We start from the raw sequence: 19,506 nt of genomic DNA, 5'->3' as shown, positions 1-19,506 counted from the left end.
TTTGCTATCTCTCTGACGGGTTTATTTTGTTTCCTCAACCTAATGATGGCCTCCCTCACTCGCATGGACACCTCTTTGGACCTCATGTTGGGAGTTCCAGTGAACAGCTACCAAATGCAAATGTGACACTCAGAACCACCTCCAGGCCTTTTCTCTGCTTGATTGGTCATGGGATACCCAGGAAACAGGCCACCCCTGGTCATGCAGCTGCGTGTCAGCCATTCGTTCCATTACTTATGGGCCACCAACGATGGGTGTATGTGTATGCCACTGGCTGTCCTTCCTGAATGGGTAATGCCCCACTTTTGTCAAACCCCTTGAATTACAGCTGAAAGTCCTGACTTCGCTCCCATCTGGGTGTGTTTCCTTTCAACTTCAATGTGGTGTACAGAGGCCAACTGCCAAAACAGTTATCCTTGTTCCAATATTTCTGGCCCTGACTGTGTATGTGTGTGTGTGTGTGTGTGTGTGTGTACACACACACACACACACACACGCACTGTTATCATGCAATTCATCAAGAATTCACACTATTATGGGGAAAACTGGAGGTGTAGCTGAAGCTAAATGACCAGGAGGAAGACAAAGAACAGAAACAAAACAAACTCTAAGAGGTAAGGCTAAGGGAAAAGACAGATGTATTATAAAAACAGAGCTCACAGTAAATTCTCAAGCTAGAGTGCAAACCAAGGGCAGTATCCAATGGGGTGCTTACATCTCAGCCAATTCCCTTCCACAAGTGGTGGGTCCTGTCAATTCAACTGCGCAAGTGGGACCCACCGCTTATGCAAGTGAGATTTAGCACTTCCTAGAGGAAGCTCTGAAATTAGCATAAATGGTTTTTTTTTTGAAGGAGGCAGGTCGGCAGAGCCCCCTTACACAAGATCTGCTGACCTGCCTCCTTCCAGAAATGACCATTTCCCCTCGTTTCAGCTTGCCCCCAGAAGCGCTAAATCGCCATTGCACAAGTGGCGGGGATCACTTGCACAACAGAATTGGCGGGTCATGGGAAAATCAGTAGGGCATAAGCACCCACTGGATCCTGGCCTATGCTTCGTCTTAGCTTCACAACTGGAAACACATGCATGTGTTCCAGCAAACTGAAACTGATTCAGAATCTCCCTAATCTCCAATGCACATTTTATTTTATTTATTTGAAGTACCACATTTCATCACCTTATTAATTAAAAAAACTTTTTTTCAAATTACATCCCCCCTACTCTTTCTCCAGCCCACCTTGTACTCCCATTGCATCCTTCAGGCCTACATGAATCTGGTACTGGGAGTCTCCCACTCTGGTGAAACCTTGCTCCAGCCAACGCCATTCCAAGAGACACCACCCTTTCCTGAAAGGGGAGGAGTGACTGTCTTGTCCCACCTATTGGAGCACAACAGGAAAGTACTTATCTTGACCTAACTCTGGGAGCGTGTTAATCTTTATTCTAGGAGAGGACTTTATTAAAACCTGAAAGCAGTGAAGAAACTGGGATAGTGCATGTATGTTATTGTACTTTTGTGGTATGCCCTATTTCAGTTCAAAGTGCAGTACAAAGCCAAAGATGAAGCAGTCAATCAGTAAGTTCTCGGTACTCCTTACTGGCCTATTTTGAGCAGTGAGGTGAGACCAGGAGACCCTGAGACACATGCAGTAACAACTTTCTTTTGCCTGTTATGAATTTACTGCCAGTCAATTTCATTGGGTGATCCCAAGTTTTAGCATTATGGAAGAGGCAGAAACAAATCACTATGTACTTTTACTACACCATGCATAATGTTAGAAAGCTCTACCATGCTGTCCATCAACTTTTTTCTAAAATCAAAAGTCTCAAATGCTTCAGTTGCTATCTGTAGGAAAGGTACTTCAACCTCTTGATCATTTCAGTTTCCTTGCTCTGCACTTTTTCAACTCTATGATATTCTTTTTCTCATTGGGCAAGCAGAACAGTACACAGTATTTCTATTCAGATACAACCACACCATAGATTTATATAAAGGCATTATGATACTGGCAGTTTTATTTTCAATATCTGTCCTAATAATCCCTAACACGGAATTTGGCTCTTTCAGTATTTTCACTCACTGAGTTGATGTTGACATCAAGCTATCCACTACAACCTCTCTTCTGGCTAGTCACCACTTATTTGGACTTGATCAGTATATACATAAAATTCGGATAGTTTTGCCCCTATGTGCATCACTTTGCATTTACTTACATTGAACCTCATTTACCATTTTGTTGCCCTTTCACCCAGTTTGGGGAGATCCTTTTGGAGCTCTCCACAGTCTACTTGCATTTCTATTTTGCTCTATATTAGTCTTGAAGCAATAGAAATATAGGGCAGTTGGAAAATAAAGCCACTGTGGCACAATGAAGAGCGGGTTAGATTTAGAAGGGGGAGATTCAGAGTCCTGAAGCTCACCCAGTGGTCTTGCTTACATCATGATCTTGCAGTCTAATCCAGGCCTATACCATTCATGATCTACCAGCCATATACAGCCCACCAGCCATGATATGATGGCCCACAACATACTTAATAAGCCTCCTAGTTATGCTTCTTACCCAGGACTGCAAAAACAGGGGGTCTGTCAAGCACCTGGCAGGGCATAATAGATTCCTGGAAGGCTGAATTTAATTTGGTAAGTCACAAGTTTTACACACCTGGCCTAACCTAAATAAGCAGTTAGAAATTATTTAAGAAAAAGAGAAATGAAAGCAGCAGCCATTTTCATGGTTGCTTTTAAATATCTGCCATGTATAAACTCAGCATTTAAAGGTTCCTGAAATACAGTGTAGTCGGCAAATGATTTCAGACTGACACCACCATATGGTCCATCATGCAAAATCAATTTCTCTTCCAATGCATGTTTGAGCCAGTGCTAGAATACAAGACACACCAACACATTAAAGACTCTTTAAACCATTACTAATTCTTTACACTATTACCCAAGTCCCAAGTGAACCTTCTGTATATGAACTTCTTTTTGCCTCGGAAAAAATTCAGATGACACCATTAAAGAAAGCACCAAAGATCCATTAACTTCACCAGTTTATGACACCATTAAAGAAAGCACCAAAGATCCATTAACTTCACCAGTTTATGACACCATTAAAGAAAGCACCGAAAATCCATTAACTTCACCAGTTTCAGCTCACTTATTAATGTATCCTTTTGAGGCATATGCATTGCCAAGAGGATGCCATATATCTAGTTACCCAAATTAGTATGAAATCCCTTGTGTTATTTTTAAAACATATGGTTATTTATTTATGTAATACTATGATAGCTGGGGGTGGGAGAGGGAGAGACTCTCAAAAAGCTTCCTTTATTTTAGGATCATGTAACAGAAAAGAGAGTCCTGAATTTAATCTATATCAATGAACAAAATGAATTTCACACTACTACTATGACCTGCTAATATGTACTATACTTTGAAATCACTAAGAAGCTGCTTGAAACTAAGCCAGGGCAGCACTTTATATTAGTAAATTTTGCCAAATCAAGTATCTGTCCCTAATGTAATCCATTAGATTTTTTTAGTGGTCTATGATACCTTTAAACTGTCTCAAAAAGCAAATCCAACTTCTCAGTCTACCTTCTGCCATTGCTTTCTGAGTCTTGGATGTCCCCCAGTACCTGTGAAATATTTGAGCATGTTTTCTTCACTGAGGACAAATAAATGTAGACATGTATAAAACATTAGGCCTCAGAGGTATCATCTGTTTCCACCACAGAAAAGATGAGAATCTTGGTTCCCACACAGGCTGATGTATTCAGCAGAAAGATCAGTTAGGTTTAGAGAAAACACTGCCTTTGCCATATGAAAATAAGACTCAAGGAATGCAAATAAAGAGATTGCATGGTCCTAGAATAACCATCTTTGGTGTTCTTTGGAGAATGTCTGCTTAAGATATACTAGACTGACAGTTGTGAAGTGAACTTACATCTTCACTCAGCTTTTCAAAAATATCTTAGCAACTGAAGAGGAGAGTGTTGGTAACCTGGTGAAATGGGAAGCTTCATTTTATGGATGTGAAGAAAAAGCAATTCCCAGTAAAGAAGTTCTACCGAAGTCCAAGCTGCCGAGCGATAGCTTAAGCCACATTATAGAACAATGAACCTGAACCTCAAATCATGGGTAGAAACTACTGTAGAAAGGGTGTGTGTGTGTGTGTGTGTGTGTGTATGAGAGAGAGAGAGAGAGAGAGAGAGAGAGAGAGAGAGAGAGAGAGAGAGAATTATGCCATCTGTGAAGAGATGGGGGGGCTGACAAAAACATTCAGTGGTTGCTCTCATTATTATGATAATCGCTCTGATCATCTGAAGGGTAAGATATGAAGGGTGAGATATGAATTTTCATCAGAGCCAGCATCAGCTGCTAGGACCATGGGCCCTGAACTGTGTGGCAGGCAGTGGTAGGTGGCCATTTAATTTCCCACAATGCCCCCATGATAGCATCACTCTGCAATATTGTAGGAAATTAAAATGTAGGGGGCTGTGTTTGTGCAAAACAATAAGCCACCACCTGCTTAATCCTTCCTGCTTGGTTCTTCCTGCAAGCGGGAGCAGCACTAGTAACCAGGAATTTACCTGCCATAAGAAGCATAGTGTTACCTCCAAACATAGACCTGGCTTGTCGCTTCTCTAACAAGCCAGGATCTGGAAGCCACCTACAAACCCTGGCTGCAAACTCTGGCTTCTTAGAAGAGAGAGTCCAGATTTAGAGTAGAGTAATGCCTCATTGATTAATGAAGTCAGCATAGTTTCACTTTCAAACATCACTAATATTCCTCGGTGTAGCATATCTGATATTCCAATTCACACTACTCCAAAGATTAGCAGAAAATATGTTGTTGTTAAGTCGTGTGCAACTCTTCATGACCCCATGGACCATAGCACGCCAGGCCTTCCTGTCCTCCGCTCTCTCCCGGAGCGTGCTCAAGTTCATATTCATTGCATCGGTGATGCTACCTAGCCATCTCATCCTCTGCCGTCCCTTCTCCTTTTGCCTTCAATCTTTCCCAGCATCAGGGTCTTTTCCAGGGAGTTTTCTCTTTGCATTAGGTGGCCAAAATATTTGAGCTTCAGCTTCAGTATCTGTCCTTCCAATTAGCACTCAGGGTTGATTTCCTTTAGGATGGACTGATTTGACCTCCTTGCAGTCCAGGGGACTCGTAAGAGTCTTCTCCAGCACCACAGTTCAAAAGCATCGATTCTTCAGTGCTCAGCCTTCCTTATAGTCCAGCTCTCACAGCCATACATTACTACTGGGAAAACCATAGCTTTGATTATACGAATCTTTGTCGGCAAGGTGATGTCTCTGCTTCTTACCATGCTGTCTAGGTTTGCCATAGCTTTCCTCCCAAGGAGCAAGCGTCTTTTAATTTCATGGCTACGGTCACCGTCTGTGGTGATCTTGGAGCCCAAGAAAATAAAATCTGTCACTGCTTCCATTTCTTCCTCTTCTATATGCCAGGAAGTGATGGGGCCAGATGCCATGATCTTCGTTTTTTTAATGTTGAGTTTCAAACCAGCTTTTGCACTCTCCTCTTTCACCCTCAACAAGAGGCTCTTGACATCCTCTTCGCTTTCTGCCATTAGGGTGGTATCGTCTGCGTATCTGAGGTAGTTGATAATTCTCCCGGCAATCTTAATTCCGACCTGTGATTCATCCAACCCGGCGTTTCTCATGATACACTCTGCATATAAGTTAAATACGCAGGGCGACAATATGCAGCGTTGTCGTACTCCTTTCCCAATTTGGAACCAATCGGTTGTTCCATGTCCGGTTCTTACTGTTGCTTCTTGACCCTCGTACAGGTTTCTCAGGAGACAGGTAAGGTGGTCTGGTACTCCCATCTCTTTCAGAATTTGCCAGAGTTTGTTGTGATCCACACAATCAAAGGCTTTAGCGTAGTCAATGAAGCAGAAATAGACGTTTTCTGGAATTCTCTTGCTTTCTCCATGATCCAGCGAATGTTGGCGATTTGATCTCTAGTTCCTCTGCCTCTTCGAAACCCAGCTGGTACTTCCGGTAGTTCTCGGTTCACATACTGCTGCAGCCTAACTTGTAGGATTTTGAGCATCACCTTGCTGGCATGTGAAATGAGCACAATTGTACGGTAGTTTGAACACTCTTTGGCATTGCCCTTCTTTGGAATTGGAATGTAAACTGACCTTTTTCAGTCTTGTGGCCACTGTTGAGTGTTCCAAATTTGTTGGCATATTGAGTGCAGCACCTTAACAGCATAATCTTTTAGGATTTTAAATAGCTCAGCTGGAATACTGTCATCTCCGCTAGCTTTGTTGTTACTAATGCTTCCTAAGGCCCACTTGACTTCACTCTCTAGGATGTCCGGCTCAAGTTCAGTGACCGGATTATCATGGCTATCAGTGACATTAAGATCTTTCCTGTATAGTTCTTCTGTGTATTCTTGCCACCTCTTCTTAATCTCATCTGCTTCCGTTAGGTCCCTGCCTTCTTTGTCCTTTATCATGCCCGTCTTTGCACAAAATGTTCCCTTGAGATCTCCGATTTTCTTGAAGAGATCTCTAGTCTTTCCCATTCTATTGTTTCCCTCGATTTCTTTGCATTGTTCATTTAAGAAGGCCTTCTTGTCTCTCCTTGCTATTCTCTGGAACTCTGCATTCAGTTTGATATATCTTCCCCTTTCTCCCTTGCTTTTTGCTTCCCTTCTTTCCTCAGCTACTTGTAAAACCTCATCAGACAGCCACTTGGCTTTCTTGCATTTCTTTTTCTTTCGGATGGATTGAGTTGCTGCCTCCTGAACAATCTTACAGACCTCTGTCCATAGTTCCTCAGGCACTCTGTCTATCAGGTCTAATCCCTGAAATCTATTCCTCACCTCCACTGTATATTCATAACGGATATGATTTAGGTCATACCTGAATGGTTTAGTGGTTTTCCCTACGTTCTTCAATTTAAGCTGAAATTTTGCAAGAAGCAGCTCATGATCTGAACCACAGTCAGCTCCAGGTCTTGTTTTTACTGACTGTATAGAGCTTCTCCATCTTTGGCTGCAAAGGACATAATCCATCTGATTTCGATATTGACCATCTGGTGATGTCCATGTGTAGAGTTGCCTCATGTGCTGGTGGAAAAGAGTGTTTGCTATGATCAGTGTGTTCTCTTGGCAAAACTCTATTAGCCTTTGTCCTGCTTCATTGTGTACACCAAGGCCATGCTTGCCTGTTATCCCAGTTATTTCTTGACTTCCTACTTTGGCATTCCAATCCCCTATGATGAAAAGGACATCTTTTTTTGGTGTTAGTTCGAGAAGGTGTTGTAGGTCTTCATAGAACCAATAACCTCAGCTTCTTCGGCCTCAGTGGTTGGGGCATAGACCTGAATTACTGTGATGTTGAATGGTTTGCCATGCGTTCATACTGAGATCATTCTATCGTTTTTAAGATTGTACCGCAGTACTGCTTTTCCCACCCTTTTGTTGACTATGAGTGCTACTCCATTTCTTCTAAGGGATTCTTGCCCACAGTAGTAGATATAATGGTCACCTGAATTAAATTTGCCCATGCTTGTCCATTTTAGTTCGCTGATTCCCAAGATGTCGATGTTCAATCTTGCCATCTCATGTTTGACCACCTCCAGCTTACCTTGATTCATTGATCAGCAGAAAATATAAATGCCTACAAAACGGACTGAAATTTCCAGCAAACCTATGAAACAAGGTACAAGTGGCCAGACTCTAACCAATAAATTCCCGAAGTGTCTAATGCTAAAGCGGCAAAATGAGTCACAGCAACCATGCTCCTCACCCACACTCGCTTGGTCTTCCCCCCTTCTCTGCCACACCCCATTTTGAGCATGCCAGGCAAACATTTCTGGTACTAGGAACATTGCAAGACTCCTATCATATGTCCAGAGATTGAACTTAGACAGGCAGGAAGAGGGAGATGGGGTATCTTCTTGTCTCTGTCAACCAGCATATCCTGTCTCAGTCAGCATCTCCCTGTACAAGAATGAAGTAGGCTGGGGAATAACCTGAGGATAACTTTGTCTTGATTATGGTAGTTGGCATCTCTCCTCCCACCCCCATTGAGTATAGCAAATGTAAATACGTTACTAATCACAATCAAAGGTATTAAGAAATATGGGGGAAAAAGCCTGGACAGAATTTTACAGCAATTGTAAACTTCTATTATCCAGGAGATGAACTTTCTGAAGCAGCCCAAGGCAAAGATTATATCTTCAGCAGAATCAAATGGTAACGTTTTTCCTCTACCATCCCTGCAGCTGAAGAATAGACATGTCTGAATGCTCTTTTCCTCACCCCTAAAAAAATCCCTCCTTAATCATAAAAAATGGAACCATTCTCTCCAACATTCTAGTTTTCAATGTGCAAACATGTAGCGTCCCATCTACAGCTTGACATACCAAAGACAAGCTTCATCAGTTGATTCTGCTGATTGTATAAACTGGCCCTGAGCCATTTACAAGGAATCTTGTGGGTGATTCCATTTATTATTAGGGCCAAGTGCACATAGAATCATATAGCTGGAAGCCAACAGCAGTAATCTTGTCCAATTACAGAGCTGGTAAACACCTTAGTCTTTATATTGACAGCCAATATAGTATAGTAGTTAGAGCGATGGACTTAGAACAGGGAGATCTGGATTCACCCCTACTCCACAATGAGCCAGTCTGCCTAAATCCATGTACAGGTTTGCTAGGGAAAAACACAGGCAACACCTTTAACTTCTTACAGAAAAAGTGGGATAAAAATGTAATGCCTGTTTTATAATGGATACCTTACTTATTTGAATTAAGGTTGGAATTGAGCCTTAAATCCTTGTCTACTGCACCTCCTGCATATATATTTAATCCACAGCTGTTAAAATAAGATGAATAAACAAGACCTAGAGTTTTGTCCTCTGCATTTTGAATTCCATTCTACTAATTTATCACCATATTCTAGTACCGATTTTATACCTTTATGCTGCCCACACAAATGTACTACTACTGCCCTTTCTATTAAAAGAGGTATTTGGGGTCTATTGATAGATAACATCAATGAGGATAATTATCTAACTCACTTTGTAGCTATAGGCAGAAAGAACAATGAGAAGACTGTTAGAGAAAGGTTAATATGATAAATTATAGTCCCTTCTGCTGAGGATGAGCTTTTTCTCTTTTCCTGTTAGCGCTGTTTATAATAGACTTCTCCTAATGTCCTAGAGCATATCTTATTTTCTTCATTTACATTCAGTTGGTTACACTGAAGGTAGCTGAATTACTGGATATGAATATCCCACTTTGGATTTTCAAAACTTCAAAGAAAAAAAAGAACCATGAACATTTACGAAATCAAAATGAATATAATGAATAAAATCCTCATTTATCACAAGGTGAAAAAGTTACCTGCATAAAGTTAAAGTTGAAAATCTTAAAGGTTGAAAGGAATTGAAATCTAGTATCTGTCAGGCTTTACTAGGAAGAAGAGCAAATTTTTTATTTGTAAAGTACAAAAGGGAAAGTATAGGCAAGACTTAACAATTTTAGAGAAAGACCTTCAGTTTGAAAATCTTGAGGGCAATCCAACCCAAGTTTAGCACTTTAAGACCTGTTTGACACATATTGCTGCACACACAGGAGTCATGCTGCTACTTCAATGATGCTCTCTCACATGGCTGTGGTGTGTACATGAATAGCAATTGCCTGGCTCTTTTCATCTGATCAGCACCCTTCCTCCCAGTGAGTTGCTGATTGGGTGGAAAAGACCCACTCGCCCAGCTTTCTCCAAATGTTTGCAATTTTAACATACATTCTGCAGCCATGTGAGATAGCTTCCAGTGTGTGAAGGGTCCTGGGTCACTCTGATTTCAGTGGGAGAATTAAGCATACATATAACACGCTTCCACTGAAATCAATGGGATTAACTAGTGTTTAACGTTGTATGGGTTGTGTCCAGTGTTAGTCTGGGCTACTTGGATAGTTGGTTAACTTCAAGGAATGAAGCACGATATAGGGGATCAGAATTAAAAATCTGATATCAGAATGTGACAATACATGTCTAAGTCAGGGCAAGGAAGATTCTTCATCAGAGTCTCCTGATAGCGCTCTTAGCATTTTATCTTGGAACATAACAGAAATAAACTAGCAGATTCAGACTGATAAATTCAAGGCATCTGTGTGACCAAACCAGTCAATGAAGCATACTGAAATAATTAGGATTGGTTAATCATATCACATGATTGAGTCACATGTTAATAAAGTTGTTTAAACAGTGAGCAGTGCTAACAAACTAATTATAGCAATGAACAGTTCATTAAGACTAACAATAGTAATCAGCTCTTCTTGTTAATGAGCTCTTTAGTAAAAGCATCAAAGAGCTGATGGGTACCAACATTTGGGACACGTTAGCCGAGTTGTGCGATCCAATAATGGAATAAAATAGCTTCTATTGAACTGATCAAATAGGCACAGCTTGGGGTGAAGAACAGATAAATGGTGGGATAGCATGTTCCTGTGGCCCACATGGCTAGGCAGTCAGGGTACTTCACTGTGTACCTGATCGAGCTTTTCCTATTAGTTTTCACACTGATGTCAGGGCCATTTTTACATGTTGCAGTAGAGGGGATGTAGAAAATCGTCAACTTGGAAATGAAACTATGGGGCAAGACACCTAAGCCAAATGTGAATTGTGCAAACAAACTCATTACCTACAGATGAGTGAGAAATTTGTTTGGTTTGAATTTCAATGTGAGTTTACTAAATTCTCACTTCCCGAACCTTTACACAAACCAGAAAGCAGTTAGATGGCAAAATCTGTACTTTCCCAAAGTCTGTGATGTAGTTTGAAAAAAAAAAAGTTTATACAAGAGATATGGACATTTGAAAAAGTATACACAAAAATGCGTACAAAAATGTGTATCATTTTTAAATGTGTACAAAAATATGTACACATTTTCATGCAGACTAAAAGGAATCGCAGCCTAGTGCAGAAACAGAATGGGACAAACTTAGTAGTGGAACAATTAGAATCTGAGTGAAATTGAGCTTGACAGATTCACCCATCCTTATCATTATCTACATTGTTGTGTAACTAATGTTTGTTAAAAGGTTCATTAATGACCCAAGAACCAAAGAGACAAGGTTTTCAGATAGCAATCTCTATTTAATAATTTGGTCTTAAGCCTAAAATGGGCTATGAAGCGTTACAGAAAGATCAAGCAGCACTTAATGGTAACACTTATCAGTTCAAGGTTCCGCAGCCACTAAAAACAAAAAATAATGTTGGGAATTATAAGAAAATTCAATATATATTGTGATAATACCTACATTCTCTTAATGTGAATGATGTGTCCACATCTTATGGACCAGAGTACACTCCTAATGTTAAAAGGATAGTTTAAAAGCAAAAGGCACTAGCAGCAAGTGCCTCAAAAATCTCGTATACACAAGCCCTTCACAGCATCGCAAACAAATTACTAGATGAATTACTACATTGTGGGTTGAAAATCCATTTGGTTGGTTGCACAGCTGAGCAATTAAGTTGTCTGCTTGGCCATTATGCACGATGATACTTTCAGTAGCAGTATTATCATGAATTCACCACACTTATGTAAGCTGTATTTTTTATGGGGACAGTCCATAGTTCAGTGGTTGAATTCTCAGCATCTCCAGCTAAAGTAACTTGGGGAGCAGGACTAGGAAAAGCCTCTTCCTGTGCTCTTGGAGACCCACTGCCAGTCAAAACAGACAATACGGGCTAGATGGACCCATGGTCTGATTCAGTTTAAGGTGCTTCTTGTGTTTTTATGGAACCACATCTAGATCTAGCTATGATTGTTAATGTAATAGACAGAAACACATAGCACCATCAATGTATGTGGGACTAGTTATAGTTTGCTTACTTCACACATGGGCAACCAGCGGCCCACAGAGCTTCACTTTCCCCCGTTGCCCAGCTGATAAACCATTACCTGGAGGATGAAGAACAGATTGCTGTTTCCCTGCTGCTAATAGCACCAGAGAAACAGTGATTTGGATTGGGATAACTGGGGGGAGAGCCTTTCACCCCTTCCCAGCAATTCTGATGCAGAGATTGCCAATTCCTCACTGGTAATAGCAGCAGTGAGGAAACAGCAATCTGGCTCAGGATTACTAGAGGAGGGAAGAGGCCTTGGCCCCCTCCAGGCATTCCCAATGCAGAGATCTATGTAGCAGAAAGGAAACAGCACTGGTTCTGGCTCAGGATCTCTGGAGTGGGAGAGGCTTTAAACTCCCCTACCTCAGCAATCCCATTCCCTTATCTCAGTGGTCAGGAGGGAGAGGTTTAAACTTCCCATTCCATGTGTGCTGAGATCTGGGTTGGTGGGAGAAAAAGTGTTGTCTGCATGTGTATGTGCCTGCACACACATGTGTGGGCACCCCCTTCCCACCACTTCATGCAACCCTCATGGCAAAAAAGGTTGCCCACCCCAGCTTACTGGGATGGGTGGATCACTCGTCTCCCTAGTAAGACTCTTCTTAAATTTTAGACCTAAGTTTTCTTGTTGGATTTATCTACCATGCTCTGACACTTACTAGATCATAACGACAATTCCTGAGGGAGTAGACCCAAATCTTAGCTAGTCAACTGTGCTGTAATCCAATTCCTACCCTTCTTCTATAATAATAGTTTCTACAGTTCCTTTCCTTAAGGCAATCAGTGAATCACATCTTAAATACCAATAGATCCAGCTACCCCACCAATGTTTTTCTATTATTAGGGAGGATATTTTCTAGTGCCCCATGTACAGAATCCTTGTAAAAATAAATATCTTAGGCTGGGCTGTGTAAAAAATGCAAACCAAACCAAGCCCACAAATGAGAGCAGGATCTCCCATACAAGGGAAGGTCTTTTTAAATCAATTTACAAACAGATTCATGGGATCAACCCTCTGAAACATATAGTTAAGCCTCACAAATCAAACTATAGTTTACCAAACAAGTACAAAAAAAGTGTATGCAATTAATAAGTAATCAGGATGCCACAAATTAAGCCATATATTCTAGTTTGAAGCCTCTCATACAAGCAGATTAGAGAGAGGCAGGGGACACCTCTAAACTATGTAATCAATTAAAACTGGAGACCAATATTTCCATCAAGTCTCTTCTCTTAAAAAAATTATGACAAATAATCTAGGCATCAGCCTGTGTCCTCTTACAATTGTTTTTAAGAGAATAACTACCAAAAAGCCTCACTGCCTATTTAATGCATTCATATTGTGCACCAGTTCCTTCCCACTTCATCGCTGATGATGATGATACAGATGTAGGCTGCAATCCTACACCCAATTACCTGGGACTAAGCAGCACTGAACTCAATTGGATTTACTTTTGAGTAGAAAGATATAAAGTTGTACCATCATAGATCCTCATGAATCCAAAGCATACTTCTTCAATTAAGGGAAGATATGAGTAGGCCGAAGGAGCCAGAGCAATGTGTACACATGTGGAAACACTGAACCGCAGTTCCCCTGCCCTTCTGCCTCCCATTAACCATCAGAAGATATGAATCCCCTAAAGCCATTGGAACTGCCTGTTGTGTGCAATTAAGTGCTCTGCAATGATTTCCAATGAACCCGGGGACTGTATCTGGAATTCTTTCTGACTCTGTGCCATTAGACAGAATATACCAGGACATTACATAAGCAAGTGAAAAAATTTATATCCTCTAAATAGGCGTGGAAGCGATACTTACGAATTTTAGTTAAGGTACTGTCTATGCATACGTTAGAAAATGCTGGTCTTGGCATCCTGTAAGTCAACCACAACCTCCCACATCTTCCTCTCATGCCCCAGAAAGCAAAAGAGAAATCTGATAATGGGGTGGAAGGAGAGGGTGATATCCACAAGTTTCTGTCAGTGGACATCTGGTTATGACGCTACCACAGGAAAAGTAAGTACTGCAAGCTAAAGAAGCTGGCAAATGTAATGCCAAATTTGTCAGCTATCGGAGGCACTAGGCCATTCTTTACTAAAGAAAACATAGCTGGAATAATGAATCCATACAGATATAAAACGGGTCCCATCAAAAACTTTAAATAGATGCGATCAAGCCAAAGTTAATCACTGTAAAGTCCCATTGGCTGCAGCAGGACTGCTAAACTCACCCCTAAACTCACCACATAAAAGTGCATTATCTGGGCTGAACTACAACCAGTCTTTTTAACATCTCATGCTAACCAAAAGAAATGCTGTCACAGCAAAGAGATAGCAGCTCTTGGATTGATTTACCTGTGGCATAAAAGCATATGTATGAAAATATAGTATGGATACATGAGCCAGTTCTACTACATCCCCAAGAGAAAAGTAAGGAGAATGCGAAATGGTTTGGAGCAGGGCAAATGTTTGTGACAATGATCTATGTAAGAAAGTATTAGGCATCACATTTCTAAGCTCGCAATTCACACAAAACAAGATAACTTCTGCAAGGGGCAGATTTACTGCTACATTATCTGGCATGAGATTGACAGCTATCTCACATTTATTTATAGGTGTTTGACCTACTGTCCTCTCAACCCATGTCACATTCATAATCCCACACACAGTACAGAAACAAATAGCACTAGATGGCAAGAGTCCATGTTGGGTATTATTAAAAAGCTCAAAAATAAAACTCACCAAACAACCAATGACAAAGCCATTTCAAGCAAAAGCAAAATTCTTCTCAGGAAATTAAATCTGAAGGGTTATTGCTGTTTGTACAAGGTAGTTGATGTATCTCTCAGCTTCCAAATATCTGCTCTGCCTGTCTGATTTAGGGTTTATTCTTATTCAGCTTCAAATCCATCCCACATTGAACACTCACTCAGCTAGTTCAAATTCAGAGTAGAAGTCATTCAAACTGTTTTTCCCCATGTGAATGCAATCTAGAGTTTCTATATCCCAGCTGAGAGGGTATCCTGTACCTCTAAATCGCAGCCGATATGCGAAAGTCTCCTAGTGATTCTGTCTCCCTGACCAGCTGCAAGGAAACAATGCAAGGATCTTTTGAATGGACAGCCAGAGCATTTAGAGAAGGGGGGGGGGGAGAGATATAACACCTCCCAACATGGAAGAAGGTTCATAGATTCTGTCCTTTGGGGTCCTTTCCTAGTTAGACCTTCCTGCTTCCAGGCCAAGCCTCAAAAGCACAGCCCTGCCGGCCAAGCCCTGAATGCACAGCCCTGCAGAAGGCTCAGTAAACGGCTGTGTTCTAATCCCCTGGGACACATCTGTGATTGAACCTTCTTCCTGACTCTGCTACAAATGCTTTCAGAGAAATCCTCAGGGCAGACATGGCCAGAGAATAACAGATGCATTTTGCTGCTACCTTCCAAACCTCTTGCAATTGCTGTGCTGTATGTATGTTACCTCCACATTTGTACTTCCTGCTGCTCCCTACACTAACTGCCCAGCACTTAATCTGGTCTTCCCCATCTTCCAGTCCCTACAGGTGGATATTCTGGGGAGAAGGCATTTTTTTTGCCAATTTTCCCTTTTCCCTGCAGGCCCCTGTACCAATTTCTATGCTGTTCTTGGAGGGCGGGCGGGGGGGGGGGGCTCAACTCTCCAAAGCAGATTTTCAGAGGGCACAGGGAGCTGCAGGGAGAAAGGGGAATCAGTGAAAATCCTCTCCGCCCCTTCTGCCAGTGGGAGTATTCCATAAGCAGGGTTTGCTCATGGGAAGTGAGGATCTAAGCCTGTGTGTCTTTTTTCCTTATCCTGTCTACATGCTGCATAGACTGCTATTGCTCTCTGTGCTCATTCCATCCTCATCTGGCAAGCACCTTCCTATCTCTTAATATCTGACAGAACAAAACTTAAATTGACAAAATGTTATAAAAAGGATTTTTCTCTCTTTTGTATTCTCCTTCAGTTTTTGAGAGCTCCTAAAAGGCTATGTAATGACAACCTCCAACTACTGCAGGCTTAATCTCTGCGTTTTATAAAAGCAAACCTACACAAAAATGGAGACATCCTTTGTTATTGGAAGGAACATAAAACTAGTAAAAAGGTAACAATACCCAAGAAGCAAAAACAAAACAAAACATAACAATTTGTACATACATGCACACATACGCATGCCAAGTTGGACGTGCTAAGTTTTAGGAATTGGAAATTGGAGAACAGGGATTTCCTTTAATCCTTTCCAACCCTCTGGCAACAACTAGATAAGGAGAAGCTACCAATTTTTCCAGCAAGTGAAATTGGTTTTCTAAGTGACATTCGCACTAGGATGTAGTTGAGCAGCTCAAGCGGAAACTTGAGTATGAATTCCTACTGTGGTGTTTCTTCCTCTTACAGACAAACCATAGAGCAACTTCATCTGGTTCCTTACTCTAGAAAAGTGCAGAATTCAAATTCTTAGGTTCATATTATAAAATCACTAAAAACAAAATCATTAACATATTAAGAGGGGAAATGTCCCTGGCCTTCTGATCGGAGCCAATGTCGCCCTGGCAGAATTCCGCAGAGACTCCACAGGATGCTATCTCAAACAGCTTTTAAAAGGTTGAAAACCCTTTTCATCTTCCCCTGGAATGAAAAGGGGAGGCAAGAGCAGCATCTGGATGAAGTCTTGGAAGAATAGCACCCTTTGCGAAGCAGCAGGGGGGCTGGGCTCCGGGGCTAGCCTGCCAGAGCTTAATCATCGCTCAAAGCTGTTTTGAAACTCCTATCTAATTAGGAGAAATAAGGGCTGATGTGCTCCAATGTAGTTTATGGATTAAGAAAAACCAACAATATTGGAAGACCCGCTAGATCTGTTTGAAGAGAAGGATGGCTACATCAAAGAGGAAAAAAGGAGCAGGATCTCCATCTACCCCCCATACCTCCTGCGGCAAAGGCCCCGAGAAGCGAAAATACAGAGGAGTTACTTGCTCTGATAAAAACTTTGTCCTTGCAATTTGCTGAACAGGCTAAGAGGCTGGATACAATGCTGCTCTGCAAGGGGCTGTGGACTTAATTAACACTTCTTAGCAAAAAATGGAGGCAAAGGTTAAGGAACTGCAAGATAGGGTGGCAGCGAATAAGACTGTCACAAGCTTTTAACAATAATTTTTTTGTCAGAATCTCCCAACTTGAGGCTCATGCGCAAGGCAAATGTACGTATTATTGGTATTAAAGATCTACCTACTGATGTAAATTTGTCTACTTTTGTAGATAAGCTTCTGCATGAGATACACCCTGTGTCATCTGATTATTTACTAGATATTGAGCAGGCATTCCATGTGCCAAATGCCAAAGGGACTGATTATACGATTATAGTCCAATTTGCAAGAATTGCCACAAAAAAATATATCTTGTATCTGGCAAGAGGGGCCGGAAGTCTTGTTTGGGGATCACAACAAGAAAAAGTCATGTTATTTCTGGATTACACCAAAGAAACTGCTGATAAAAGAAGGCAATTTACCAAGGCAAAAAACCTGGCAAAACAAATGAACTTACAATATCATTTAAAATATCCTGCTACATTTTGCATTGTTTCTGAAGGTCAGATGAAGAAGTTTCTAAATCACGAAATGGCGGAGGCATTGCTAATCGGAAAAACACGTGAGACGTCTGTTCCAGCCCCATGAACTGGAATTTATAAAAATGTTTTGTCAACTGGCTATGTTTAGTCTGTGAGATCCAGGCTAGGCCAGAGATAATTGCTCATATATATTCATCTTTTTTTCTTCTTCTTTTCTTTTAAATCCTTTCTCTTTAAATGGATATGATATACTGTACTTAAATGTACTGTTTGAGGGTGTATAGAAATGTGCACGCTCATTTATATATCTAGTACAAAATATATTAGTGATTGTTGGATGGTTGATTTTAAACTTTATTATTATTATACAACAATATAAAATTTATTAGTGACTTATTATTATTTATCCTTTCTAATTTCCTTCCTTTTTAAATTATTATTACTATCATTATTATGAGACTGGTTAGTAATATTTCAGGCTGGTTAAATTGTTAAGCTCTACTATTATATGTTAACTGAAGGGCAATATATGGTTATTGGAAATGAATTGTAGGCCTGCTTCCTTGCTTTAAGACTGATGATATGATATTGAAATGTAAGGTTGATTATCTATGATGTACTGAATTGTAACATTGTCAATGTTATAGGTATAACTTTTAAGTAGGATGGTATTTGAACTTTGTGTGTAATGGAGTTTAAATTTAATCCTTTAAAGTAACTTTTTTATATTTTTTCATTTTCTTTCTTGCTTTCTTCTTCCTTCTCCTTCTGTTTTCTTTTTCTTTTATCTTTGTCGTTATTGCTGTGTCCTCATAAGAATACTGTATTGTTGGGAAACTGTAGATACTGATTAGGTGGTTGGTACTGTTTATTTCATTTATAAAGATAAAAATAGAATAAAAAGTATTTTCAAAAAAGAAAAGAAAAAGAGGGGAAATGTCCCTCAGTCATGTACTTTGGCAAACTTCAAGGCACCTCAGAAGTTCATGCCATGTTCAGGCTCTTTTGTGCATGCCACACAATCTGAGCTATACCTCCAGCCCTGTTCAAGCAAGTCAGTCTCTGTTCTTCTCTCATGTGGGGTGTGTGTGTGTGTGTGTGTGTGTGTTTCCGCCTGTTTGGGTAGATAAGATATGACTGCAGCGTACATGAAAGGGAGAGCTGCTATTTCCTTGCTGATGTGTGTAAAAAAAATACAAAAGTCTAATGCTTGGAAATAAGCAGCTTGTCAAGAACATATCCTCCCCATCAATGCTTTTCTTTTGAACTTTTACCTTGGTACACTGGCCAAGTAAGTCACAAGTTTCCGAAGGTCTTCCTGCCTTATTCTGTCATGATTGCTGCGTGCTGGAAATGTCAGGATAGGACCTCCTCGTTTATCACGGCCACCTGCAGAAAAATAAAAAAGATGGTTAGAAAATTAATCAGGAAGCACATTACATTATGTGAGCCACTGCCAGACTTAAATTACTATTTACCTAGAAAACACACAGGGAGCAACTGTTCTAGGCATATGGAGATTGCCTTTTCCCCACCTCAATCAATGAAGGTAAAAAGAGGTCACTCCTCAAAAGAAAGAGGAATCCACAGTGAAAAGACCAAAGAAAGAAAGAAAGAAAAAAAGAAAAAAAGAAAGAAGAAAAGAAATAAGGCCTCTTCTCTCTGCCAGGCCGTGGGTGGCTTTGGAACTGGTTTTGTACTTACTAGTGCTCTTCATTGGGTAAATCAGCTTAGTATTCCTCTACTGTGAAACAGAACTAAAAGTGTTGAACTACTGTGTTTGCGCTGGAGAGTGACCTGCCACAGATAGCCTGGCCAGCTTTTATGAAAGGTTGTGCTTATGAGTCCTCTGTCATGAATTAACTGGTTTGCTCGGGCAAGGTTGTCTCTCAGCTTCAGTATTCCCCCATTTGTAAAATGGGATAAATATTTTCTTGTAAATATTCTTGCCTGATGTATGGGTTTCTCTTAACAGGAACTGATAAGATGCATATCAGCTTGTGGACACACCTGTGGTTTAGATTGTG

General features: G+C 40.7%; 1 protein-coding gene across 1 annotated transcript in view; it reads right to left on the bottom strand.

The window, feature by feature from the left end:
- Nucleotides 1-19,506, bottom strand: part of KALRN (kalirin RhoGEF kinase) — an 816,446-nt gene that overhangs the window by 481,294 nt on the left and 315,646 nt on the right. The window contains exon 4 of the mRNA XM_084807552.1: nucleotides 18,754-18,868. Coding sequence (XP_084663678.1) covers nucleotides 18,754-18,868 — 115 coding nt within the window. The remainder of the gene's footprint in view (nucleotides 1-18,753; nucleotides 18,869-19,506) is intronic.

The sequence above is a fragment of the Heloderma suspectum genome, chromosome 1 (genome assembly GCF_057233095.1).
Source record: "Heloderma suspectum isolate Gila_16-S chromosome 1, 16-S_ref, whole genome shotgun sequence".
NCBI classification, from domain to species: domain Eukaryota; kingdom Metazoa; phylum Chordata; class Lepidosauria; order Squamata; family Helodermatidae; genus Heloderma; species Heloderma suspectum.
The sequence above is the reverse complement of the archived record's forward strand: the minus strand, read 5'-3'. Positions and strand labels throughout refer to the sequence as shown.